At 55.0% G+C, this 26,638-nt stretch overlaps 1 protein-coding gene across 1 annotated transcript; it reads left to right on the plus strand.

Moving 5' to 3' along the window:
• Nucleotides 1-114: 114 nt before the first annotated feature.
• DUSP8 (dual specificity phosphatase 8) lies at nt 115-26,427 on the plus strand (the record flags this gene model as incomplete). Its single annotated transcript, XM_080618427.1, has 6 exons — nt 115-345; nt 6,559-6,697; nt 22,657-22,823; nt 24,460-24,619; nt 24,830-24,953; nt 25,338-26,427. The coding sequence occupies 6 exons, from the start codon at nt 115-117 to the stop codon at nt 26,425-26,427; spliced, it is 1,911 nt and encodes a 636-aa protein (XP_080474553.1).
• Nucleotides 26,428-26,638: the final 211 nt, after the last annotated feature.

A 26,638-nucleotide genomic window follows, 5' to 3' on the forward strand; every position in this document is an offset into this window, starting at 1 on the left:
GACGGGTGCTGCCCTACTCACCCCTTACCCCCTTGCTCGTTTCCCTCAGGGAGACGGGTGTTGGCGTCCTTCCGCCCCTTGCCCCCCACTCACCATAGAGGGGACGGGCCCGTTATGGCTGGGGACAGGCTCCCACGCAAGGTGATGGACCCGAAGAAGCTGGCCAGCCTCCTGCGGAACGGAGCAGAGGGCACCCTGGTCATTGACAGCCGCTCCTTTGTGGAGTACAACTCCTGGCACGTCCTCAGCTCTGTCAACATCTGCTGCTCCAAGCTCGTCAAGAGGAGGCTCCAGCAGGACAAGGTCTCCATCACAGAACTCATCCAGCCTGCCTCCAAGATGAAGGTAGGGAGTCTGTCCCTCACCTTTCCACGTGGATGCTTGTACCCCTCTTCCCAGTAGAAAAGGGCAGGGTGGGGGTGGGATGCAGACTGGCTTAAGGGCTGGCTACATGGTATGCAATGGCTATGCCTGGTATGTACACCATCCTCCTCCGTCCCTTGACACCAGTATCTGCTAGCATCTCTCTGGTGCCCTTTGGGGAGTTGGAGTGTGAGCTCATGAAGCCACAGGGCTGTCCTTCAGGACCTGCTCATTGCTCCCACCCCGGTGACGTGGCTCCAGGAGTCCTCCCTGGGCAAGTCTAACAGGTATATCAGCCTTCAGAGTTGTCCTACGCCAGCAAACAACTCCCCAAAGCCTTCCTGGAGCTGTAAGCTTAATCCCCTGCTGAAAACTCTTCCCCGCCCCTCTGTCATCTCTAACTCCATTCAGGGACATGTAATCCTCCTCCCCTGTGACGCCAGAAGCTCTTATCCGGTGTCATGGCATATTATCTCTCACAGGCTCCTCTATCGCTCCTGGTTAAATAATAGAGGTGGCTCTGAGCCACGGAGCTGGGCTGGAGCCCTGGCCAGGGTGCCCCCGCAGTGCCATAGCCTGGGCCCTGCCCTCCACTGAGATGCTGCTGGAGGCCTGTGCCGGTGGGTGCCGGAGGTTGGTTTTCCGTTGCAGCCCACCCTCCTGTCAGCTCGCTTTTACCATTCCCCCCTCCTGCCTTGCGATTTTATGGCAAAGCGAGGGTAATTCAGGCGATTAATCAAATGCTGGGCCCAGCTGGAGCCATCTGTGGCGTGTCCCCCCCCCCCGCCGCCCCACGGAGCCACTGCTGCCCGCATTGGCTGCCGGTGACATCACCCTGCTGGGATGAAGGGGACTCGCAGCGCGGGGGGGCCAGGCTCGCATCAATCTGCTGCGGTGATGCTCTGCGCTGGGCGATTTGGAGGGGATTGCAGAGACTGATTTCTGAACGGCTTTAGCTGCTCTTAAATCCCCAGGGAATAAAGCAGAATAATCAGTTTTGCGTGAGGTAGGAGGAGAGCAGTGCTGCTGCCTTCCTCCCAGCGAGGGTCACCTCTGCAGTGGCCGCCGTCACATCACGTGGAGCAGCAGCAGCAGCAAAGGCAATGCGCAAGGGGGGGAAGAAGAGGAGGATGATGGGGAAGCGGAAAGCATGGAAGAGTTAACGTTAGCTGATGCTGTCCACCTTCAACCCTGCAGCCTACGAGCTGCAGAGGAGCAGTGGCTCCCAGAGTGGTTGACTGGTCTGTCTTAGTGGTCCCTGTTCTGTCCTCATAGAATCAGCAAACGCCTCCTTCCCGCTCCTGGATCATTGTGTAATGGTCCAGGTACCGGCTGTGGATGTGATTATAACCAGGGATGCTAGGGGGAGCGGAGGAGAGGCATTGCCTCTGTCTTTAATTCATGGATTTTTCCTTTTCTAGTTCTTTTTGGTACAGCTGAAATCTCTCCCGGCGCATCCGCAGGCAGGAGGCCACCTGCCCCTGCTGCCACTCAAGCGCTGGCTCTCCCAGTGCATGCAGCCTGGGAATTACTTGAGCCTCAGGACACCCCTGTGAGGTTAAGCCACTTGCCCTGGGAAGCTGAAGTGGGATCCAGGGGGGTTGCAGCCATATCCTCACCTGGCATAAAGGAGGTGTGGTGGCCACGGCTTTGGATGCCCAAGGCTTCTCATTACGCACCTGCAAGTTTGTATTTTGGTGTGATGAACTCTCCTCTCCCCCTTTCTCTTTCCCCCATGCCTCTGATTTCAGACACTTGGGTTGTAGATGTATTTTGGGGCCCCCAGTAATCCATAAGATCTGCTGCTCAAGGTGCATAGACCCTCAGAGGGGGATGCTGAAAGCTGGTTTAGATCTCCATTACCCTGTATCATACCCTGCCTTCACCTGCCATCTCTGGCCTGCTCTACCCCTGGCTCCCCACACCAGGGCTAGGGAAGGTGGTGGGGCAAAGTCGGAGGGGCAGGGGCACGGCTGGCGTTGGGAGCAGATGGCAGGAAGGGTGACATCAGTGGTGCGATTGTCCGGCCCCATTATTCCTCCTGACGGGCCTCCCGCCCTCCTCCTGTTTCCTGCTCCCGGCCAGCCGGGGCTGCCGAGACAAAGGCGGCTGGCAGCGACGTGGGCCTGCCCGGGCAGGGAAAGGGCAGTCCTGAGCCCCCACCTTGCCCTGCTCCTCCTCATCTGCCCAGAGCAAAGACAGCTTTTGGACAACCCCACCTGGCTCTCCCCTCCGCTGTTCCCACTTGCTTGCAGGCAGGGGGGATGACAGCATTTGTCTAATTTGCCTTTCCCAGTGTTCACACCCCTCTTTTCCATACTGCTGTTAAGGAAGGGTACCATTAACCATGCTTCTGTTTGGAGTGATGCTGTGGGATAACAGCAGCTCCTGGCTTTTTTGGTGCAAGGAAAGGGAAGGGCCATTTGGTAAGAACGAATAAATAGGGAAAATAAAAATCCCTTTCTTTTTTCCAATGAAATATGCCTACAATTATGGGCATAGCTAAGCCACCACTCCCCGAGCCCCATCGTGCACCATCTTCCCATGGTGCCTTAGCTGGGAAATACTGCAGCAACAATTCATTTCCCAGTTAGCAATAGTCTCCCTCCACACAAAGTTGGTACCAACATAATGTTCTGATTTTGATTTTGGACCCTTCTTTCAATACTGACAATAATAAACGCTCCCAATAATAAATTCCAATAACAACTGGAATAATTCGGCTCCTCAGTACAGTTTCAGGGGCAGAGGTTATGGGAAATTCCTGCTTGGGGTTTTCACTCGCATTTCTTGAGGGAGATGTTGAAATTTTCACTTCTTCAAGATCCCCCTGGAAAGTCTTTCTACCTCTCGGCCTCTTGCTTCCTGAAACGTAGCTATCTCTGGAGCAGCTACAGCCATGGTTTGAGGCATGACAAGGGTCCCTTTGGGCGATTGGAATATTTATGTATTTGCATTAGGAGCATGGCTCTGCAAGCAGCTGTTTTGCTTGAGGGGAAGCTGGAGCTTATTTTTGAGCCGTGTGCCTGGCTGCTCTTTATGTTGATGGAAGCCCTGTTATTTCAGTGGGGTGATTCACTGTGTTTTGAAACAATATGTGACTGAGATGTTGGTAGCAATTGGGATAATCAGGATAGCTTGCTCTTATCTTAGCCTAGATCACCTGAAGAGCATCACGATCCCTGCTTGGCAGCCAGGGAAAGGTGGAGCAGGGACGAGGACTGTGTTGAACCACCCAGTGCCCGGCACCACATGTCCAACCAGAGCTGAAGAGGGTGATAGGGAACACTGGGCTTGGTGCAAAGGCAATGGATGGTTTTAGCTGGTGTTTGATTGGGGCTGTTGGCTCCAGGCTGGCCACAGCCCCCAGCTGAGATGCTGGCAGGCAGGAGGCTTGTCCCTGGGGAGGTGCTTTGGGGTATCTCCAGCAGTGGGTGGGCTGGCAGCTTTTTAAAGGCATGCGAGTGCTTGCAAGCCCTAGTCAACATCTGCTTGGGGCCAAAAGACATGCTGCGCCGTGGCCACTTGCTGTCTGAACGTGGGAACCCTTTCTGGAGAGTGACTCCTGGGGATTTGGTTACTTCAGCAGTCTTGGGGTGATGGGTGATGGGAGTTCAAGACATGGGCAGTCCTGAACCCCCATGGGAGGGCTCCCACCACCGAAGTGCTGCTCCTCAGAAGGACTCCTCTGTTGTCAGCTGTGCTTCTGCCCTATGTTAGCACCTGGCAGAATCAGGAATCTGACCCTGAGCATCTCTTCAGGTTTGCCATCCTCCTCTGCCTCTCTTAGCTTTCAACCTCTGAATATTTAAGGCCAGAGATGGAGCTGAACCTTCCCCTGGTGTCAGGAGTGTGTAAAGTTAATGAGAGACCATGGGGACCTGATTAAACATTTCTCTCTCATTTCTCTTTGTGACAAGGAGCCGTGACAACAGTGTGAGCTCCTTGCGTGCTCCATGACGGCTCCTCAGGACCATCTTGCAGGCATTCTCGCCTCAGCAAGCAGGGTATTTATTTTCTGCAGCCAGGCCATGCGAGGCCAGCACTTGTTTGGCATTTACATTGAGTGAAACCTTATAACTTTAATAAGATGTAAACCGTGTCGCACATCTCTGCCGTTGCTCAGCAACCATGCAGTAATGGCCCAAACAAAGCCTCCCCATGTGGAAGGAACACTAAATCCTATTGTGGGATAATTCTGCTTGGCCAGAGCTGCTATCTCCCCTGCAGCCACCCTGGCCTGGACCGTGCCGCCGGGATGAGCCCCTGCCCTACCGCTGCTCAGTCCCCAGCTCACTGTGCTTTTAGGGGAGATGCTTTTGTTAACTTGGGGCTTCAGGAAGGGGACTAGGTTTTGGGGACATGCTAACGGTGTGCTAGGGGGGGCATGAAGGGATAGTGGCCCTGTTAAGGACTGGCAGTCTTGGGGCTCAGAGCTGGCTCAGCAGCTACCGTGTTTCCCTCCAGCTGTGCTTGGATAGCCTCCTGTGAAAGTCCTGCTTCAGGAATGGGGGAGGCAGAGATGCTGGTATAGATCCTCAGCTGGCGTGCCTCCAGGTGGATTCAGTCATTTTTTAGTGTCTTATTTTAAAATTCATGTGTCCTTTTCCCTTCCCTCTCAGCCTGCTGCTGCCTTTTCAACCCTCCCACCTTCCCACTGACCTGCAGGGCCAGTTTTGCTCTCCAGCTCCTGGTACGGGGATGGAGACATGCGGCTCCCTTGAGCTTCCCCCTTCCTAATGCAGAGCTGCGCATGGTGCCCCAGCAGGGATTTCTGCCAATGCGGGACTGTCCTTCTGCTGCGGCGAGGAGACGTGATGAGCTCAGCTAAATCAGTGCGCCCTGCAGTTTTATTTGGATGGCGCTCACGTTGTGAGCAGGGAAGCACCTGCAGCAGGGTGTGAAAGCAGCATTAATACTGACAGCAATCCCGAGTGAATCTGCTCTGGTAGTAAGATAGGGCAAGGCAATGAGACAGCAAAAGGAGGTGGGTACCTGTGAGTGGTTCCTAGTTCGAGTGGTCTCCTAAGGAGATTTTGGAGAGGGCCATGCAGGGGGTAGGCACTGGGCAGCTCCAGCACAAGCTGGAGAAGACAGCGGCTCAGGTGCACAGACCCTGCTTCCCTGCCTGCTGCTGCCTCCTCCTCCCACAGTGTGAAGGATGTGACTTACCCTGCTGTCTGTGAGGGCAGGCCCTCAGAAGGCAGGTATATGCCATCTGCATTCAGCAGATGCACTGAGCCATGCCTATGTGAGGATTTTTGCCTTCTTTTAATGCATGGATCTTCATGTAGGTGTAGGAATGGTTGGCTGCACTTTGGGTGCTCTTGCTGCAATCTAGCAATTACCAGGCATGGGGGGACTCCTGCCTGCAGACAGCTGCATGCCTTCAGGGTACCCCACCATCTCACCTACCCCAGAGACTGCAGCATCAGGCAGTAGGGCTGGGTGCTGCCTGTGGTGTGTAACGTCACATGAGAGCATCCCAGGAGCTCCTTTCCCTCTCCGCAGTATATCTCTACAGTGTACAAGCCCTGCCACGCATTATAAAAGGAAGAAAGAGCATCCCCTGAACATCCACTGAGCTAAAGAAGAACTCCTTCAGCCCTCAAGGATGATCTGCAGGTTTGGGTTGAGCTTCCAGAGGGGTAGTGCCTACAGAGGTGTCACTGTGCCGGACAGTGTCTCCAGGCTGAGGCCTGAAGAGACCCATTTGCTCCAGCCACAGCATGAGGGCTGTTCTGGGAGCACCCCTGCCTGCAGAACCACCCCCAAATCCTCGTGACACCAGCCAGGCCGCGGAGGAGTATCTGAAGGCAAAGGCTGGGTGGGGAGGAGGTGGTGGAAGAAGTCACAGTGACTTCTGGGATGCACTTAAGTAATGGCAAGCTGAAGGTGGGCAATGGGGAGGAGTGACCCTATTTCAGGTTAGGATGCTCAGAAGTTCTTGCCATCACTGGAGCTACTCCAGCAGGCAACTGTACTGACACACTTGCTTGTGGTCGTGAAGCAGAGTTCCAGTCTGCCTGGACCCTTCATGTGGTGATCAAAAGCCAGCTTGTGGGGATGGCGTAGAGCTGTGATCTGCTTGTGTGACTGCTAAATTCAGCTTTGCTTCCCATGGCAGTGTGGGCAGCAGCACCCTCAGCACTCAGCCTATTTCTCTGATGCCCGGTTTTCACTGTTCCCCTGCAGGTGGAGGCGGAGGAGCACCAAGACGTGGTGGTCTACGACCAGAGCACGCGGGACGTGACCGGCTTGGCTGCTGACAGCTTCCTCTCCATCCTCCTGGGCAAGCTGGATAGCTGTTTCCACAGTGTCTCCATCCTTACAGGTAGGAGCCCTGGGCTACCGCTCCAGCTGGCACTCTTGCCCTACGTCCGGAGTTACGGAGCTGTGGCCGCACATGTCCATGTGCACCTGCTTCCCTGGCCACCGGTGGCTGTGGCGGTGGAGGGCAGCCCTGCACGCAGACCAAGGAGGCTCAACCCACGCTGGATTGTTTGGTCCTCCCTGTGCGTTCGTTCCTTGCACCGTCTAGCTCCCCACCACCGCACCCACCAGCCAGGGTGCAGCAAGAGAAGAGGCTATGTGGTGATCGCGACGGCATAGATCCAGACACCTTAATTCTGCCATTGTTACACTGCTTCATCCCTGGTCAAAGTGCCAAGGGCCAGATCTGGTTCAGGTGTTCTGCTCCCTCTTGCTGCTGTTAAAGGGAAGGCTGGAAAGGAAATCCATGGATGTGCTGGGAGAGGGAAGGGGAAAGAGGGCAGGGGCAGAGGGTCATCACTGAGTGAGTCAAGGTCTGCTGGAGATGGTGCATTCCAGGCGTGAGCGCACAGGCAGGAGGAGGCACGCGCTGCCCTAATTACAGTCCTTCTGCATAGTGAAATGGAAGGCAGGCAACCGATGAATGAAACACTCCAACCCAGCAGAGAGGAGCAGAAAGAGGCAGAGAGCTGCTGAAGGGCGAGTTAAAGCTGCCTTTAATTCCCCATGGCTGGGACATCTTCCTGGCTGGCTGGCTTTCCAGCTCTGAGCTTGCTGCCTGTAGAGGGGTCGGCAGGCGCTGCCACTTGGCCCTGCTGAGCTCAACCAAGCTCCTAGATACTGCCAAAAGCAGAGATGGGGATCACCTCTGTTCCCCAAGCCCATCCTCATCCTATGGCGGTTGGGTACTGCCTTGGGGCTCACACGGAGGGTACTGACCTCCGTGTTCCCAAGGCATCACAGGGATGGAGGGCGCTGCTGTTCCGGCCAATCCAGCAGTGTAACAGACCCTTCGAAGGGGTAGTTGTGATGGGGAAGGTGGCACAAGCAAGTGACATTCAAGGAACCTTGCCTGTGCGAGGCATGGGTAAGTGCTGCTGGATTAGAGCAGCTGCGTTGTGGTGGGGAGAACAGAGAAGAGAAATAGTGGTATAAACCTCCCAGTTTGAGGGTTTCAAAAGCAAGCAGGGACTTCATGAAATCACAGTAAAGCTGATTAACATGGCCCAGGCTGCAGGAGCTTGGCTGAGGCCCGTGCTGGAAGATGCCACCATGAGCTTGCTATGGCAGCCCTTGGCCTGGCCCAGCAGCAGTGCCTGTGGCTCCAAGGTTGCTGTGGCATAAACAAGGATATGGCTTGGAGCATGGTGCGGGAGAAGGAGAAGTTGGATTCAGTCACATCTGGAAAGGAACCTGCTTAGTCACCAGGACGGGTCAGGAAACAACCTTTGCATGACCCCAGCACCCCACAACCTGCTGCCACTTTCCCAGGGCTGGGCAAGGGGCAGCACTGCGTGCTGGCTGCAAACCCCCATCCCCGAGTCCTCCTGAGGCAGGGATGGAGCTGGGTGAGGTGGCTTTGAAAGCCTGGGAGCTTTCTGTTCCATGGGAAAGCAAGGGGAGGCTTGAGGGCCCCCCACAGTACTGGTGCAACCCAACAGCATGCATGGCATGCCCCGTGCTGGGTCAGCATCAGCAGTGTGCCACCCCCCTTGCCATCAGCATCACCACCATAGAGCCTCCATGAGCAAACCTGAACCTTTCTTGGGCATACACATACTCTGTCTTCAGGGCAGCAATTTCCATCCCTCTGGGCTGCTGAAGCCCAGACGCCCGAGCAGGAGTGCAGCTGTGCTGGGTGCCATGCAAAAGCTTAAACCTCCCTAAGTAAAAGTGCTGCAGGAGCACAGCCTGCTGTGGTAAAACCGGGAACCGAAATGTAGAACACTGGGTCATGGTGGTGGCGTTTTACATGGAAATGGTGACTGGAAGAGGCTGCAGAGAGTATCCGGGGAAGGCTGGGCACGCTGTCCGACAGGCGCAGCTTCCTCCTGCCTGTGCTGTGGGCAGCAGACGTGTTGTTTCAGAGGCAGCTCTGCAGGGCTTGAGAGCTCTAGGGCAGGATATTTGGGCTGGGTCTGATTCTGACCCCTCTCCCTCGTGGGGTTTAACCCCTTGGTCTACCCACTCCAGGCTCAGGCACCTTGTCTCACCCCAACCCATCCTGTGTCCCAAAAGAAGTGCCTGGGTCCTCCCTGGAGGTGACTTGTGACCCCAGTGGGGAGTTGGCCTGGCAAGGGCTGCTGAAATTTCAGGGTTCTATCCTGAAATCTCAGCCTGCCCCTAAATGGATGCCAGCACCTCAGGGAACCCCATCCTGAGTGTCCCCAGTCTGGTGTGGCAGCCACATATGCATCCCCTCCGTGCTCCCCAGCTCTCATCAACCCAGGCAAAGTGACACACATCCATTCCTTGCTGTCCCCATCTCGTGCAAATGCCTTGCTCGGCCATTCCTGCTCAAGTCCAGCCCACCATCCTTGAGACCCTTGAAGTAGCTGATGGAGGCTGGTGGGTGAGGACCAGAGGAACTAGGCATGAGGAGCAGTGGCAGGGACCCCTCAAGGGTTAACAGCTCAGAAGCAGCGATTCCAGCAGGCTGGGAAGGAGGAACCTGAGTCAATTATTCTCAGTCTTGGAAATCATCAGCTTCTCTTCTTTTTTCCCCTTTTTTTTTTTTTTTTCTCTAATTGTGTAAGTATAAATAGTGCTGCTTGCTGCCCTCCATCCGTGGGAGCAGAAAGACTGTTGATTTATATGGTTTTCCTGACATCACATGAAGTGGTGGAAAACTGAATGGAGCCAACATTTTTCCTGCATTACGTAATGCCCCCTCCCTCCCAGCCCAGCTCTGCTATTCCTGCAGGAGCCTGACTGTTCTTTAACCTTTGTTTACTTCAGCACAAACCCTTGCTTTTTTGCCTTTTTTTTTTTTTTTTTGCCTGCTATTTTTTCTTTTTTTTTTTTTTCCTTTTTTTTTTTTTTTTTTTTCACTTGGCTTTTTTACCCCCTTCTTCCCCTTTGCAAACACCCACTTGGATTTTATTAACAGCCATTATCTGTTTATGAAGCAGCAGCAACAGCAGCGGTCTGGCTCCATCACTCCCTGACGACTCCCACATGCCAGCTCTTGTATTGGAGCCTGGCCAGAGCCAAAGCATGGAGCTGAGCTGCTGGGTGCTGAACTTCACCAGCTCCTCTCCATTTGTCCAGCTGCATTGGAGGGTGGGGAGATTCTCCTTTACTCTCATTCAATGGCTAAAAGTGACAGCTGAGGGCTTGGGACGCTCATCCAGATGATGCTCAGGCATCCATCCTCCATCGTGTTCTTGGGCTGAGTGCTGGGCTCCCCTCTTCTGTGCCCAAAGCCATATGCCACCTGGAGAGGACAGCGGGGTGGCAGTGTGACCAGCAGCCTGGACTGCTGGGTTTGAGACTCTCCTTGCACAGCAGAGGTTCTTTAGACTGCGGTTTCATGTGCCAGGGGAGATTGATCATTGCGATATCATTCTCTGACCTGAAACAGGCCCCTCACTTGCTTTCTGAACTAGAGTCATGAGTTTTTCATCTGGCTTGGGAGCACGTGTGAGATCATCTTCAGCCCCCTTGTACCCCCCCTTGTACCAATTCTTCAAGGAATGTTTAAATTTTCCAGTCCTGTTCTTTCTAAATTTGGAGCGTCTGTTTACTCCCAGGATTCGGAAAGAATGTGACAATATCATCAGCAAGAAATCCCTCCCAGCCCTCCACTCGCCATCCTCCTCAGCAGCGCTGGCCATCACCCAGGCCCTCTCCAGCCCGGCCATCCAGCACAGCCAGGGAGAGCTGTAATTGTATGCCAGTGGTGATCCGGAGAGGGCTGAGATTTGGGAGATTTCAAGGGAATCTACCAAAGGGAGGTGACTTGAGAGCAGACAAAATAAAGTAGTGAAAAAGGAAAGGGGATTTCCATCACAGGAGCTGACACTTGGGCTGCCCAGGCATGAGTGGGTTCAGCACTGGCTGGAATTATTTTAGAAATGAAGACTCGAGGACAAATGATTTTAATAAAAAAAAAAAATAAAAGAAAAAGCACTTTTTTTTTTTTTTCCCCTGCATAGGGAGAGTCCTAAAAAGAGGTTAATCATTAGGGCAGATGAATGTCACTTTGCTCATCCTTGGTTGAGAATACAGTGATGCTTTTGCATGTCATGTCAGTGGGAAGCCACATGCCAGCATCACATCTCTCTTGCTGCCTGCTCTGCTTGAAACATGTTGGGCTGGAGCTGGTTTAGAGGAAAAGAGAAGATATATGAAGAAAGCCAAGTTAGGCAGGTGCAAAAGCAGCACACGGGCAGGGCAGGGCAGAGCAGAGGAGGCTTGCTTTTGGGCAGAATCCCAGGGGCTGGAGAATCTGTGTGCATCTGAAAGGCAGCAAAAGTACAAATGAATCTGCAAAGCTTGTCCTGGCTGATGCTGAAGCTAAAAGCTTAGCAGGACCCAGAACCAGGATCAAGGAATCCATACAAACTTGATGTAAGAAAAATATTATCTAAAACCTAAGGAAGAAAATACCCTGAGCACCCACACTTTGGTTGTTAGTCAGAAGCTGTGTGATGGGAATGGGGAAGTAGGACCCCATTGCAGCTGGTTATTTGATGGTCACCTTCCTCATCTCCCCGTCTGGACAGCATCATGATTTCATCTGACAACTTTCATATGCGAGTATGTCTCCTGGGGACATAGCATGTGTAAGATGCACGAGCTGGTGGACTTTGTCCTCTGCCTCCAGCAGACCCTGAACTTGGTGCATGAGCCTGAATATGCACACATAAATCAAGCATTAGGGCTAATTCAGGTACCCTTGTGGTGCTGAGGTTGAAGACCACTTGTGGACTTACTGGCATGAATCCATCAGATGTACCCGCAAGTTTTTCTCTAAAGTCTAATTACTGCCTCTGAACCCCCCACAAAAACCCTGCCCACCCGTGGACATCTCCATCCCATAATGTACTATGATGAACTGAAACAAACACGTTCTCAGCTGTTGGAAGTGTGGGCATGAATAAGGAAGGCACAGTGGTGAGAGGAGATGGGACAGAATGTTCACATGGGACTCTCAATTTCTTGCTTCTCCCAGATTTGGGAGTTTTGAAGATCAAGCTGTGCAAATAATGTGAATGGGGATCCTTGTTGTTCTTCATCCTGCATGATGCTCAGGAAGGGAAGAAGGGTAAGAAGCGCTGTGGAGAGGGTTATGCCTGGCTTTTCTCAGGCTGCAGGTTGTGGGGCACAGGGGGATTACCTGTGGTGATGCTTTCCTTTTGACTGTCTGGAGGGCTTGAGGTAGGGCACTGTGGCCAGCCTAGTGAGAGAGGCACTTCTTTAAAAATCAAATGGTAACGCCAAGATTTGTGATTTTTACAGTCCTGGAGGCTTAGGTAACTCTCCAAACCTCCCTCCCACTGACACAAAGCATCCCTGGGTCTGTGGCACTGAGCACTTGCTCTCTTTCCTGCAGCAAAGCCATCTGGGACCACTTTGGCCAGGGCAGGGCTGTGTTTTCTCACCCTCCAGCCCCCATCCAGTGCATGCTGGCATCCAACCCCGGCCACCCAGCCCAGCGGTGGCCCTAGGGAGTGCTCCCTGTCTGTCTCTGTGGCTCGGGGCGTGGTGTCAGAGTAAGGTGCCCTCTTCCTACCCTCTGCCACGACCAGGAGATGCCTGGGAGGACTTTGGCCCCAGTGGGACCAGCGGCTGCATCTCTGGCAGGGGTTAAGCCAGGTCATGTATGTGCGAGCTGATTGTATTCCAGACCTATGCTCTAAACCTCCCTGTTTAGCAACACTGTCGTCAGACAACTTGTTTTCCCGATTCTATAATTACCTCAAGGAGCTTCCCCTCCCCCTCCAGCTGCGTTTTTTACCATCGGACCCAGGAAAGGCAAGCAAAAGGGGTGAAGGCAGAGAGGGATGGAAGAGAAGGGGCTCAGGGAAGAGCAGCGCTCTGGTTGCCAAGACTTACAAAACCGCCGTGTAATTATGTTTCTCATTTCTGGATAGCCGACAGGAGGAAGGCAACTTCCCCAGTAAGAGATCCCAGTGGGCAGGAGCTGCTGCCCAGTTATGGTTTCCTTCCTTTTGAGAAACCTGCCTCCCCTCCTCTGCCTCCCCCTTTCCCTGGGCCTATGCTGCACTCTTGCAAAAGGTCAGCGCTGGCAATTATTGCAAGGTCCTGGCACTGGGTGGAGAGAGGAACCACTGCTCCCCTGCGTTCCTGCCAGGCTATAGGCACTGTCATGATGTAGGTACATAGGTGCTGAAGAGGGGCTTCTTGTGCTCCTGCTCTGCAGGTGGGTTGCATGAGACTCTCTGACCCATTGCAGCAGATGTTTTTCCAGTGAGTGCTGTGGTAAGGAGAGCAAAGTGGGGCCAGCGAGGCTGGGATTTTTCTCTAGGTCATGCACCTCTGTCTCATAAACAGGGGCTGGAGGCAGAATGGGAGACAGCCTGGCCAGGAGGAGCACATGGGGAAAAGGGCCAAGGGGCAGCAGCTGAGGTGTGGGGTGTATTTCCACTCTATGGACATTGCCTTTCATCTCTTTACTTGCCAGCTTACCCCAACACCAGCTCCCAACCCCCACCCTGGTCCTGGCAAAAGGGTGAAGAAGATGTGGAGAGAGCAGGGAGGAGAATGGTGCCTGGGAAATTATGCCTGCAGGCAGCATCTCCACGGACCTCACACTGGCGTAGGAAGGGGATTGCTGACTACCTGTGTTCAGTCGCCTTTTGCTGAGGGCGAGAGTGATGTGGAACACCATGGTGTGAGCCTCTTGCATGAGGGGCTGCTTGATGGCGTTGTGCCCAGCTCACTAGCTGGGGCTCCCAGTAGCCCTGAACTGAAAACTCAGTCCAAACACATCCTAAAGGAACCTGCCAGTACCAAAATGACTTGTATTGAGGGCTTTTGCAAGCCTGAAGGAGTCAGGCAACATAGGGCAGCGAGGGAAGGCAAATGCATGCTTGTGCACTTCCGGATCGGGGCAGATTGGTGATTACACCTCCTCCTTCACTGTGTGCTTCCTGCAGCATCCTTCTTGGCTGGCACAGAGCAGCTGGCCAGCCACTGCCCTTGCACAACCCAACACTGCCTCAACTGCAGCCATCAGAGAGGGTTGCAGCCAAATTGCCCTCCAGCATGCGTAGAGAGCACCGCTGGTACAGGAGCAGGAGATGGAGGCATCTCCATTGCTGGAAGCTATTGGCACTGGCCACCAGCATCATGAACCCTTCCTCACACGGACAGAGATTGCAGATGTCAGGGACAACAGCCCCTTAAGAAGCTGCCGTGGGAGCCACTTCCCGAGCATGGCTCTTGGGGAAGACTGCTCCTCTCTCTTCCAGCCTAGTTGGAGCACGCTTTGAATTTTATCCAACCTCTGACCCACATCTGATAATAATCAAACCATATTTGTTACAACAACAAGGCTCGTTAAGAGGCTGGCTCCACTCGGGTGGGGAGGGGGAGGGTAGAGCACTTAGTTAATGCCAATGACCTCATCTCATGTGATGTCATTCAAAGGAAAAACACTGAAGTCACTCACATATGGCTCAGCCTGGGTTTTTTCAGCCCATAAAGCTTCAGATTTTCAAAGGCACAATACACGGCCCCCCTCCTCCCCCTGCTCCTGCACTTACTATAATCTTGAATGATTTTCTGGAGGCCTTGGCTCAAACCAATAAACTCATAAGGAGCTGCGTGAAGACATACTAAGGAGTCCCACGGGTGGGAAGCAGGGGGACAAGTAATTCTTTCCCCCAGGACAAATGTAAAGAAGAAAACCGATGAGCCCCACCTGCTTCACAAGCCATCACTGATGGACAGATCGCAGCAGGACTGGGAGAGCCCATTACTACATAACCCCTCTTGTCAGACCTTTGCACGTGAGAAGGCTTTGGCGGAGAGTGCATCTCCTTCAGACTATGGTCCTGCTCTGCTGGGAGAGGGCAGATAATTACATCTGACATGGCCGTGCAAAAGTGAGCAGCCCAGTGCCAGCACCTTTCCCCACCAGCTGTTGAGGCCCATTCACCTCCAGCTGTTTGAAACCATTCCAGGATGAGCAACCCTCCTGGGTGATGCTCTCAGTGGAGGCCACAAGAGGAAAGATGAACTAGTGATTAAGGACCTGCTGTCTGGTCCCCAGCTCTGTCCTGCAGCAGAGAACCCAGGAGAAGTTGTTTAACTTTTTGTGCCTCAGTTTCCCCCTTAGGAAACAGATCATGTCATCGCCCTTCCTAGCGCTGGAGTTCAGAGTTAAACGTGCCCTAGGGGCTGCACGTTGATCCTTCCAGGAGCAGCAGTGGGGTGCCTGCACCAGACAGGGGGCAGGGATGGGGAGTGGTGCCGCAACCCTCCTTTGTTGTAGGGATTTGATCACACATCGCTCTGGCTGGTGCTAAAATGAGGTGTGGGCATTAACTTCCTTCCTCCAAGGCCCTGTCCCCAAATTAACTCCGCGGGGCCAAATCCGGCGTGGTGCAGCCATCCATCTCCTGCCGCGGCTGCTCTCCCCGGGGGGGTTGAGGGGGCCTTAGGACGGGCGAAAAAATCGCGGTTGCGCCTTTAAGCAGGGAGCGAAGCATATGTCAGGCCCGGCGTTCTCCTGCGTGTCTGTGTGCTGAGTAAGGAATGCGGCCGCATGCCTGACCCGTTAGCTATGAGCGCGCTACGGACGCGCTGTGAGCGCGGCGGCGGAGGGATGGATGGCTCAGCGGAGCTGTTGCTCACGGGCTGAGCTCATTCCGGCTGGAGCGGTAGCCGCGCACGCAGGGAGCGAGAGGCGAGGAACAGGGCAGCCGGGGAAAGGGGTTGCGCCGGGTCCCCTACCCCGCTCGAGTTTATTATTTTTGTTCCTTTAATGTTTTCCGTTTGCTCAGGCTGAAGGCTGGAGCCGGGGGCTGGCGGTGCTCTGCCGCAGGGGGCATTTGGGGGATCTTTTTAGCATTTTGTTTGCCCACCAGCTGTTGTTTTGCTGAGGCAAGAGGTGCCCCCGCAGCCCAGCTGCCTGGATGCCCGTGGATGTAATGATCGCTCCTTCCGAGGACCAGCTCTGGACAGACATGCGCGAGAGGCAGATGAAGCTGAAAATAAGGGTGCGGAGGATGAAGGAGAGCAGGGACATGAGAGGTTTGTCAGCCGGGACGGCTCCTTTCCTTCCGATGGGGACGGAGGGGGAAGAGGGGGCGGCTCCGCCTGATCCCTGCTTTGCCCGAGGACGGAGATCGTTGCGGCCGGCCGGGAGCGGAGCGCGATGGCTGGCGATACAAAGAGCGCAGGCAGCTGGCGAGCGGGGAGATGGAGGAGAGCGGGGAGAATGAGGAATGAGACGAGTGGAGCGGGAGCGATCGCCAGCTCCCAGGCGCGGGCAGTGTGCGGGAGCGGTTGCGGAGGCAGCTAGCCTGGTCCTGGAGGCAGCAGCAGGAAAGGAGCTGCACGAGGGGGGCAGCTCCTTCAGGCAGGTGAGAGGCTGCCTGCAACGGGCAGAGGCATCTGCAGCAGGACGTTACGCAGCTTTCCCACCTGGTGTGGGGTCCGGAGAGGCTGCCTGGCCGGGACCTGAGGGACCATTCCGGGGTCCTTTCTCTCTGAGCCTTTCTCCATCCAGGCAAGCTTGGCGAGGGCGCGGACGGAGCCGGGGAGGAGGAAGGCTGCGGAAGCCGGGGCAGGCTCTGCCGCCAGCAACTCCACTCCCGCGGGCGCCGGTTTGGAGGGGTCACGGCGTCTGCACCCCGGGCACGGGGGACGGCGAGGACGGGATGCCAGAAGCGATGGGCTGCGAGAGCGCTGCGCTGCTGCCCGCGCCGGGCGCTGCCCGACGAAGCCATTTCGCTTCACTAGCGCGATTGCTGCCTGCCCATCTTCGGGGGATTTCGTTAAGAAAAGGGGTTTGCAGAGTTTCCATTCGCCAGTGTCAGGGTGAAGGGCAAGCGGAGGAAGGGGATATTAATTGGAGCAACTTAAAAATATGCCGAGCCTGGAATGACCTAGATTACCAAAGGGTTGAATCAAGAAACTTCCCCTTCCATCACCACTTAAAATGGGAGCCTGCTAAAAGTGCTTGACAGGTTTTTGTGGCATGAAGCACATAACCCAGTGATGGTGTCATTAGTAATAAGTCACTCCTGGAAATGACACATTTTTCTTTACTTAGAACAAGTCAGGCTGGTCCAAAGCAGGCACAGTCACCAGAGGAAAATCAAGCCCAGCAGCTCGGGGAGCGTGTCCTGGCCGTGTGGGTAGAGGGCTTCCTTCCTGCCTCTTTTCCTTTTTTTTTTTTTTTTTTTTTTAAGGGCATTTTCCGGACGTTTGGAAGAACGGGAAGAGGGGGTGATGGCTGGGACCGGCCTGCGAGGCTCGGAGGGACTGGTGCAGGTTGGGAGGCGGCGGGGTAATGTAGCAGCAGATGAGCAGAGGCTGTTTGTGGTGACCAATGGGGAATTCACATGAATCCATAATAGGGCTGATCAATCGGCTTTCTCATCCCCACTGCTTGGTAAAGGAAAAAAAAGAGGAATCAGCAGTGGGGTGATGAAATTCGGTACCGATTGAAGGGAGGGTGAAACCCGGGGTGGGGGAGAGCACAGGGGCTGGGCAGGGGAGTGTGGGGGGACGGGGACTCGGGGAGCACCGGCCATCTCTCTCCAGTGCGCTGAGAAAGGCGGAAGTAGAAGAGCATCAGTTAGGAGAGGACGAGTTGGGCAGCCAGTGGAGCACCGGGGTTTTACCTAGCCGGGTGGGAAGTCATCGCAGGCGGGACCGGGGAAAAGCAAAGGAGGCTGCAGCTCCGAGAGGGGAACAGCGAAGATGGAGGCGGGGGAAAACTCAGAAACGTCCCAGGCAGCGGGAAGTGCTGACAACGACCCGGAGCTTCCCGGGGTGCAGTGAGTAGTGTTGCATCACACCACCCGGCTTAGCTCCCACCCAGCACCAGAGCCAGGGATACGGCGTTTCCCAAAGAAGGGTTTTCCCAGCGGCTCTGGGGGTTGACATGTGGCGTGCCTGGCCCCTCCACTTGCTTTCCTTCAATTCAACCTGCCGCAGAGATGCTTGGCTGAATGCTCGGGCTCGGTGCCTTGCCAAGGCTGAGCAGACTGCAGGCGAGGGCTGTGGTTTCGCAGCCCACCCTGGCTTTCATCATCTCCTGCCGTTCCTCAGTTCAGCACGGTGGTTTTAACGGTGGGGGACAGAGGTGTCCCCATGGGGCTGGGGTGCTGGGGAGGGGGCAGCCAGGCATCATCCTCACCGGCACAGCGGTGGGGCAGCCGTGCTGGCATGGCGGCTGCTCCTGCGGCAGCCGAGGCGCGTGCTTGCTTGCATGCCCCACTGCCCCTCGCCACGTGCCGCCCTGGCAGCCGCTCCCAGCCACCACAGGCATTTTAATGAGAGCTGGGCAGAGCTCAGCCCCGCACAGCCCCCTGGGCTACCAGGAGCTTCAGTGAGGCTGAGGGTCTCCAGCGCCAACACAGGCACAAAACCCACCCGTGGGGCCACGTGCTGCGGGAAAGGCTCATGCACCTGCATGGGGAAGCAGTCCCAGCTGCTGCTCTTTAACACTCATTTATAGGAGCAATGAGGGTGGGCTATAAACTGCTTTAATACCCCCCAGCTGCCAGCTCTGCCTGCTCCTGGTGTGAGAGCTGGGGTTGAGGAGGTGGGGTGCAGTGGCTGCTGGCCCAGGGAAGGTTTGCAGCTCCAGCTGGGCTTGTTCCGCGTTGCCACAGACTGATGGCACAGTGGGGTGACATGTCTCTTCTTCTTCCCTGTTTCCTGCTGGGGGGGCTTTTGGTTGGATTTACTCCAGGATGCACATGAGAGGCTGGCAAATGGGGCATGTCCCAGGTGCTCAGTGTGTTTGCGGTGGGGTGGAATTTAGGAGACTGATGGGGCTGGTGCTGTTCAAAGGCTCGCCTGAAGAAAGGATTTAGGTGAATCAGGTGCCTCGGGCAGCCCTTTCGCAGCTTTTTGCAATTGTCAGGGTGCAGGATAGAGGCAAGAGCTGTTGGGTTGTTTGAAGGGACTCTGAAGTAGGCGAGTGCATGGGGCTGGACATGAATGGGCAGTCTGCAGCTGTCAAACCAAGACCTGAGAAGGGTTTTAAGTCCCATCATTTCCCTGTTTCCACTTTATGCTTCTAGCTTTGGAAGATGGCCTTGGTGCAGGGAGCAGCAGGTAACTGGGATAGCCCTGCTTAATGTGCTCTACACCTGCCTTTTATCCCCAGCAGCATCTCCTCTAACATCCTGTGCAGCTCAGTGGATTGTAAGTCCCCAAAGCTGGGGATTAACACCAGGAGGAAAATGATGCCACACCACATCCCTGTCCCTAGCCAGGATCTTCTGTGTCACCCTCCCTGTACCACCATTGCTGCCTTTCCTTGGCAGAGAAGGGAACAGGGCAACTTGCAGGTGATGGGTGATGCCTAGGTATTGTCAGTGTCCCAGACATGAGCTGGATGTTCCCAGAGACCACCTGAAGGTGATAGCAAAGGCAGCAGAGATGTCCCACATCTCTATTCTTCAAAGTTTCAGTTCTCGCACTCTTCTGGCACTAAGTTGCAACACCCTGTGCCTTGGTTTCCTCTGGGGGGGGGGGGCGGTGACAGCTCTCCCTTCCTCCCGAAAGCTGTGTTTGCCTTCAGCCCCACCTTGAGCTGGACACCACTAAGGGTTTTTATGTCTCTGGGGGCACTGATGAATGAACCCCCCAAAGCTGAGGAGTTATTTTCACCCCCCAGCCCTCCCAGAGATCTGCGTGATGCTGGTTCTTGGCTCTCTCTTCCTCCATCTTCAGCAGGAGCAGTGAAGGTGTCCCCATTTCTGGCCTGGTTCCCTGTGCCCAAACTTTCCCCCTCTCCCGGGACCCACCTCTGCCTCAGATAATTGCAGGAGGCAGGAAGACATTGGGTTTTCCAAGGGAATAGCTTTGAGAGCCCTCAGGAGTGCTGAAGCCATGAGCAGGACACTGGGCCATGCTGCATAGGAGCAGCCCTTGTCAGGCTTGACAGAAGCATCAGGAAGAAACCAGTGAGCCCCAAGCACCCACCAGCATCAGATACAAATCCTTCCTGGGCTTAATTCCCCACATGCCAAGAGAAATGGTGCTCCTGGCACCAGCACTGTGAATAAATGAGGAAAGATGAGGAAGACCCGTGCTGCACCAGCTCCTCACCCTGTGGGGCTCTGCTGCTCTCTCCCAGCAAAAGCTGGGATCCATGGCCCAGGGAGGGGGGAAAGCCCAGATATCAGCTGGAGCCCAGCCAGGGACATTCACTGCCTTTGGGATTGTTTTGAAGAGTTGCCTTGCTTTCTAAAAATGAAAGGCATGCTGGAGCAGCCGGCATGGGGTGGGGTAGGCATTGCTTCAAGGTTGGGATGGTGTTGGGTACCCATCTCTAGGGTTTCCCCCAAGCCCAGGCTGCCCTCAGCAGCTGCAAGCACGGGGGAAATGAGGACAGGCAGGATGGGAGCATGCCTGGGCTTCCAGACACAGGCTAGAAGCTTTGCTTGGGACAAGTGGGGCAAGCAATGGGCATCATTTCAGGTGCTGGCGTCCTCTGCTTGCTGGCAGCATGCCGGGACAGGCACAGCAGCAGAGGATGCTGCTGCCGCTCTTTGCAAACATCGCCACCTGATTCGTAGCCCCACTCTGCCCCTGCCTGGATTTCCCCGGGCAGGGCTGGGAGAGGATCTGCTGTCAGGCGAGTGCCGGCAAGGGGGAGATAGTGGCATGCCCTGACCTGCTTTAGCTATGAGATCATCCCACGCTCCCGGCTTTTAAAGAGTGATATAAAGCTGTACACGGCCCCAGGCAGCTCTTGAATGGAACAGCGAGCACGAGAGGCTGGAGACCTGGGGACCAGAGCAGGCACTGATCCCTGGAGCTGTGCTCACATGCACCCTCCTCCCCAAAAATGCACTGCATTCCTTCAGAAAAATTCCCATTTTGTTTTGCATGAGTCCAGGGGTTAAATCTGTGCCCCACTAGACGCCGTGTGCGAAAGCTGAAGAAAGCTGTACTTGAGCATCCCCCAGGGATCAGCAGCATGTGTTCAAGGGTGGAACGACGCAGGGAGGTCACACGTGTCCACGCAGGGCTGTGGCCGGTGATTTGCGCTCCTTGGCAATGGGGACACAGCGCAGGGATGAGCAGTAACTGGAGCTGCGCCGCACCTGCACTGGGCCTCCTGCTTTCGCTCTGATATAATGTCCCAGTTGAGAGGTGATGTCATTTCAGAGGGAGCCAGAGAAAAGGAAGTGCTGGAGAAGATAAGGTGCTTTAACTCTACCCCTCCTGGCTTGGGCAGGTTTGGAAGCTGAGAGCTGTTAGCTGCCAGCCAGGAAAACATAAGAGAGGGAAGGAAAGAGGTTGGTTTAAGGACACCTTCCTCCTGGGCCAGTGGGAGCTGACACCAGGAGCTGATGAGATGGAGGACCTTGGATATTTCCAGGTGGTGTAAGCACAATTTTGTGCACTGCTCTGGCTTATCCATCACCTTCACCTCCCAAATATGTGAGGTGGGTTATCTGCAGCAACAGTCATGCCACACCAGTAGCTAGGAAGGTGCTCCAGGAGGATCAGCAGAGATGCTGGCAAGGTGCTGGAGAAGGGAACTTGAGAATGTGCCAAGGCTGCCCTGCTTTCAAAGGGGAGAGAGACTGAATGGAAAGTTCATCACCAAAAGCTCATTAAAAGGTCTTGTTAGCGATAGATATGGGCCAGGGATTCCCGTGGTGCTGAGTCCAGAGACTTGGACTTTCAGAAGGATCTCAGAGGGGCATACTGGTCCCTCTGACAGTCAAAGACCCAAAGTCTCTGCTTTTTGGGTGATGTCAAGCTGCATCTGCTCACTCACATGAGTAGGAAAACCTAAGGGAGACTGGGCTGATACAACCCAAGGTCCTCTCCATTGCACCAAGCTGGGAGTGGAGCTGGGCCACCACTAGACAGACCCAGCTCTACCCTGGAGAATGGGATCAGTGAGTGAGAGCAAATCAGGATCACCAGTGGCCTTAACGCAACCACATAAGATATACAACAGCACTGAGGGCCTTCCACCTTCACAAGCTGCCCGCAGGTGCAGGCAGGGCAACACTTGATGCCCTGCTCAGGTCAGTGCTCTTTCCGATTGAGCTGGGGACTGGCTTTCAGGCAGACTTATCCACAGTTAGGCTGTGCTTTTGACAGTGCCAGACATCATGGCAATAGTTCTGGCTATCAGATGCCAACTACCACAGCCCCAGCTGGGGGTTTTCTCTCAATATTGGGCTTTGAGATACTCAAGCTGACTATGACTGCCCAGCAGCTTGGTGCAGTAAATCAGGCGCTGCTTGCTGCCACATGCAGTAAGGTCAGAGTGTGAAAAAAGGCAATGGCATGCAGGTTCTGATGTGCTGGTCCCGTTTGATGTGATGGAAGTCATGGGCTTGGCAGGGCTGTGCAGAGGGAGCATCTCTCAGAAACCACAGCGTGTAAATGTAGCTGTTGTGGCAAGGCTTGGGCTGACCTCCCAACCCGGGGAGCTTTGCACCTCAGTGAGCTTGCTTGTTGTCATCCTGCCCTGGCAACTCTGGTTGTCCTGAGAGTAGTAGGCAGCTAAGAAAAGGACTTCCTCTTCTTGTCAGTTGTCTGAATGAAGTGGATGAAGAGCAGGGTGGGTGATGGATGCCCCACATGTGCATTAATATCCAGCTGCAGCAGGAAAAATCAAAGCTGGGTCTCCATTCCTTTCTCCATATGTGTGGCACAGTAATCACAACATATTCGCACAGATTAGCGACGGCTTGTGGCTTTTTGCTCCTCAAGGCTCTGTTCTTAGTGTTGCAGGGTTATCACTGCTCTGTCCCCAGCCCGGGCCTTGGGTTGCCAGGTACTTTTGGTCTCAGCCTCACTGCTACAAGCTCAATGTCCCCATTTTCTCCACAGGAGGCTTTGCTACCTTCTCTTCCTGCTTCCCAGGACTCTGTGAGGGGAAGCCAGCTGCCATCCTGCCGATGAGCATCTCCCAGCCATGCTTGCCCGTGGCCAATGTCGGCCCCACACGCATCCTGCCACATCTCTACTTGGGCTCACAGAAAGATGTCCTGAACAAGGTACGGCCCTGTTGAGGGAACACACTGCCCTGTCCCATCTAGGAGGGCAGCCAGCCATGCAGAGGGGTGAGAGCATTAAGGATTCCTTTCCTACCTGGTGGGAGGGCCATGCATCATCGGTTTGAACCTATCAGGAGGCTGAAGGCAGGGATTGCATAGGCATTGCCCAGCAGAACTGGGGAGAGTGGTCACAGGATGAGTCGTTTTATACTGAGTGGTCAAAGTCTTCAGCCGCAGCAATGTGGGGATGGGCAAGCTCTGGCCATGGGCAGGGGCTTGTTCAGACGGCACCAGAACAAGCAAAGTTTTGCTGTGGGAGAAGAGGAAAAAAGAGGGACAGTGCCTTTTTAAAGGTGCTGGAAGGGCTGTGCTGTGATGTCTCGCCAGGGAAGGATTTTTGTTTAAAGGAAAAATAGCAGCGAGAAGAAAGAGGAATTGTAGGTAAAATGATGCCAGGCATTTGCCTACTGCAGGCAGGAGGGAGCCAGCCGGGTGTCCTCGCCCAGGGCTGGCAACGGGGAAGACAGACCATTATGCTGGGACTGGGGGGGGTTAAAGACAGAAAGGAGGGAGAGAGAAATTATATACAGGGAGTAAAAGGAAATGAAAGAGAAAAATTACAAGAATGTGAGCCCGGGAGCTGGGCTGGCTCCACTGAGCCGAGGCCGGGCTCTGCAGAGCGTGCTGGGACGGGCAGGAATCGGCTGCTGGAGAGCCAGGGCTGAAATCCCAGTGCGGTCTTCTGAGGAGCCAATGTCAGGCAGGGAAATTGATGGTTTCCTTCCCTTCCTGCCTCCTCAGAGGGTTTTGTTCATCTTTTGTAGCTGTGTTCTCTGCCATCTCCACTATGTGGCCAGAAGATGCTCTATTCATAGGCAGCAGAGCAGGGTCAAGTGCGGAGGCCATGGATGGGCGACGTATCTTTTCTCCAGCACATTGCAAAGGAGAGATCCCACATGGCAGATCCACACACTCTGATGCGTGGAAGGACTCTTTTATCTGCATGTTTTCTCCTCCCATTTAATTCTGGGTCTTCCCTGGAATAGTGACCAGGGACTGAGACCCAGCAGCTCAGATATTCCTCCATTATTTATAAGCAACCTGCCCCCAGTTGTACAGGTGATACAACTGTGAACACCTAACAAATCTATGAGAACCCCCAATGCATTTCTGAGGGGTGTGGGAGCAGGCATCGGTAGACATTGGTAAACATAGGGTGCTACCAATGAACCACCCTGCTCTGTTGATGAGATGCCTCCTCTCCCTCAGCTTATACTTTCAAAACTTTTGGCCACAATTTTCACTGATTTTCTTTCTTGGTTTTTTCTATTCCTTTCATAATGGGGTTCTTGGTATTTCCTCTCTGGGACCCCCTTCCAGGTGTCTTTGGTCTTGCTTACCTTTACTTGGGCCAAAGTAAAGATCTGCTGAGGTTCAAACCTGTGTCATCTAAATTGATGCAACCTTCTCAGCTAGTCTCTGCTATACTACCATCAACTAGGTCAAATGAGCAACGGGAGACCCACAGGAGAAAGTATTGGGATGGGAGAAGGCAGGGAGTACATGCCAAGGCAGATCTCCCACAGTCGGTGCTGGCTGCACTGAGCCGATTATTTGATCGCTTCTTTCCCACCAGGACTTGATGACACAGAATGGGATAAGCTACGTCCTCAATGCCAGCAACTCCTGTCCCAAGCCAGACTTCATCTGTGATAGTCACTTCATGCGCATTCCTGTCAATGACAACTACTGTGAGAAGCTGCTTCCCTGGCTGGACAAGTCCATTGAGTTCATTGGTGAGCTTTTGTTACAATGGTTGCAGACATTCCAGTTGTCAGCCTCCAAAACCTGGACTCTCCTTCTGTCCTCTGTGGTCTTACTCCCAGCAACACTTGTCCTTTCACACAAAGAGATTGAGGGTTGGGGAGGGAGGCCAGAGTCGTTTTACTCTCATCATCTCTGATCACATAGATGCGTTTCTCTCTGTTTCCTCTGCCATGCTCCAGACAAGGCCAAGGTGTCCAGCTGCCAGGTGATTGTGCACTGCTTGGCCGGGATCTCCCGCTCAGCCACCATTGCCATTGCTTACATCATGAAGACCATGGGTATGTCGTCAGATGACGCTTACAGGTGAGTTTTCCCTGTGGGGCAGAGAGGGGTAATGCTGGTATGCTTCACTTCTGGGAAGGAAAGTAGGCTGAGCCAGGAGGAGAGGGTGAGGGCTCCTTGAAACTCTGTATTGCCTTGGCTGTGTCCCAGTGAAACCAAACCAAACCTCCCTTCATAAAATGCATGCAATGAGGAATGGTTGGGAGAGGTAAAAAGGAGGGGGGAGGCAGTCCCAGCTCTACCCTGGGGCATCCTGAGGCCCTGTGGCTCCCCCAGGCTCCTTTCTTTGGAGGGTCTGCTCAGAAGGTCCTGGATGGTGCCTCTTCTTCCCAAAGAGGCTGAAAGAATAGGGGTGACCTGCTGAAGGACCAAACACCAACTGGGGCTGTCTGTGCCTCTTGGCAGGTTCGTTAAGGACCGTCGCCCATCCATCTCACCCAACTTCAACTTCCTGGGCCAGCTCCTGGAGTATGAGAGGAGCCTGAAGCTCCTCAAGGCCCTGAAGTCGAAGGGTGACCGGAGCGAGGGAGATGTGCAGCAGGACCTGGCAGAGGCGGCTGAGGGCAGCCGGCATCCCCCACCACCTACCTCAGAGAAGGCCGAGGAGGTGCCGAGAGGCACTGGCTCGGCATCCCCCCATGGTGACCCTGAGCGGCAAGGCGGGACTGCGAAGGTCCTGTCACCCACCACCCTGCAGCAGGGGCTCAATGGCTTGCACCTCTCCTCTGAGCGCATCCAGGACACCAACCGCCTGAAACGCTCCTTCTCCCTGGACATCAAGTCTGCCTATTCCCCAGGCCTGCGGCAGGAGCCCCCCGGAGCCCCCGGCCCTGGAGATGCCCCCAAACTCTGCAAGCTGGACAGCCCCTCTGGCCCTGGCAGCCTCAGCCCCTTCTCCCCGGGGGCAGAGAGCCCCGATCGGCCGAGCGGGCCGGACCTCCTGCTGGAGGCCAAGGCGCGGCAGCGGCGAAAGCACCGGCACGCAGCCGGCTCACCGGCGCACGGGCTCAGCCTCAACGTTGGCGGCGCCTGCGCTGCACGCAAGAGCCCCGGCGCAGAGGACGGGCTGCCACCGCGGCTCAGCCAGCCGGCCCCTGCTCCCAGCACCGCCACCAGCGCCTGGGGTGGGGTGCACCTGGAGTCCCCCGGCACCCCGACCAGCGAGGCCGGCTGGTTCTTCGGAGTGGACCCTGGCAGCACCAGCAGTAGCGGCGGGAGCCTGTTTGCCGGCGCCGGCCCGTATACACCGCCCTTCGGCTGCGGCGGGGTGGCGGGTGGCTGCGAGATCCGATTGAGGGACAAGGCGCGGGCTGAGCCGCGGGACGGGCGGCACAGTTGGCATGAGGAGGCCGGTGCTGAGAAGCAGTTCAAGCGGAGGAGCTGCCAGATGGAATTCGAGGAGACCATGTCCGAGGGCAGGGCCCGAGAAGAGCTGGGCAAAATCAGCAAACAGTCCAGCTTTTCGGGCAGCATGGAGATCATCGAGGTGTCCTGACACACACCTGGGGCGCCTGGAGATGCGGGATGGGGACGGGGTGGGGGGATATTTAAGCTGGGGAGAGAGGGAAGGGGACAGGGACGGCGGGGATGGGGGGGGAGTATTTATACCCACGTGTGCATTTTCGGGAGCGCACGAGCTGAAACAGAAACAAAGGCGAGCGAGTCTTTGGAGAGTCAGGAAACATAGCGGTGGATGCTTAGTGTCC

This window comes from Psittacula echo (assembly GCF_963264785.1).
Source record: "Psittacula echo genome assembly, chromosome: 5".
In the NCBI taxonomy this organism is placed as follows: domain Eukaryota; kingdom Metazoa; phylum Chordata; class Aves; order Psittaciformes; family Psittacidae; genus Psittacula; species Psittacula echo.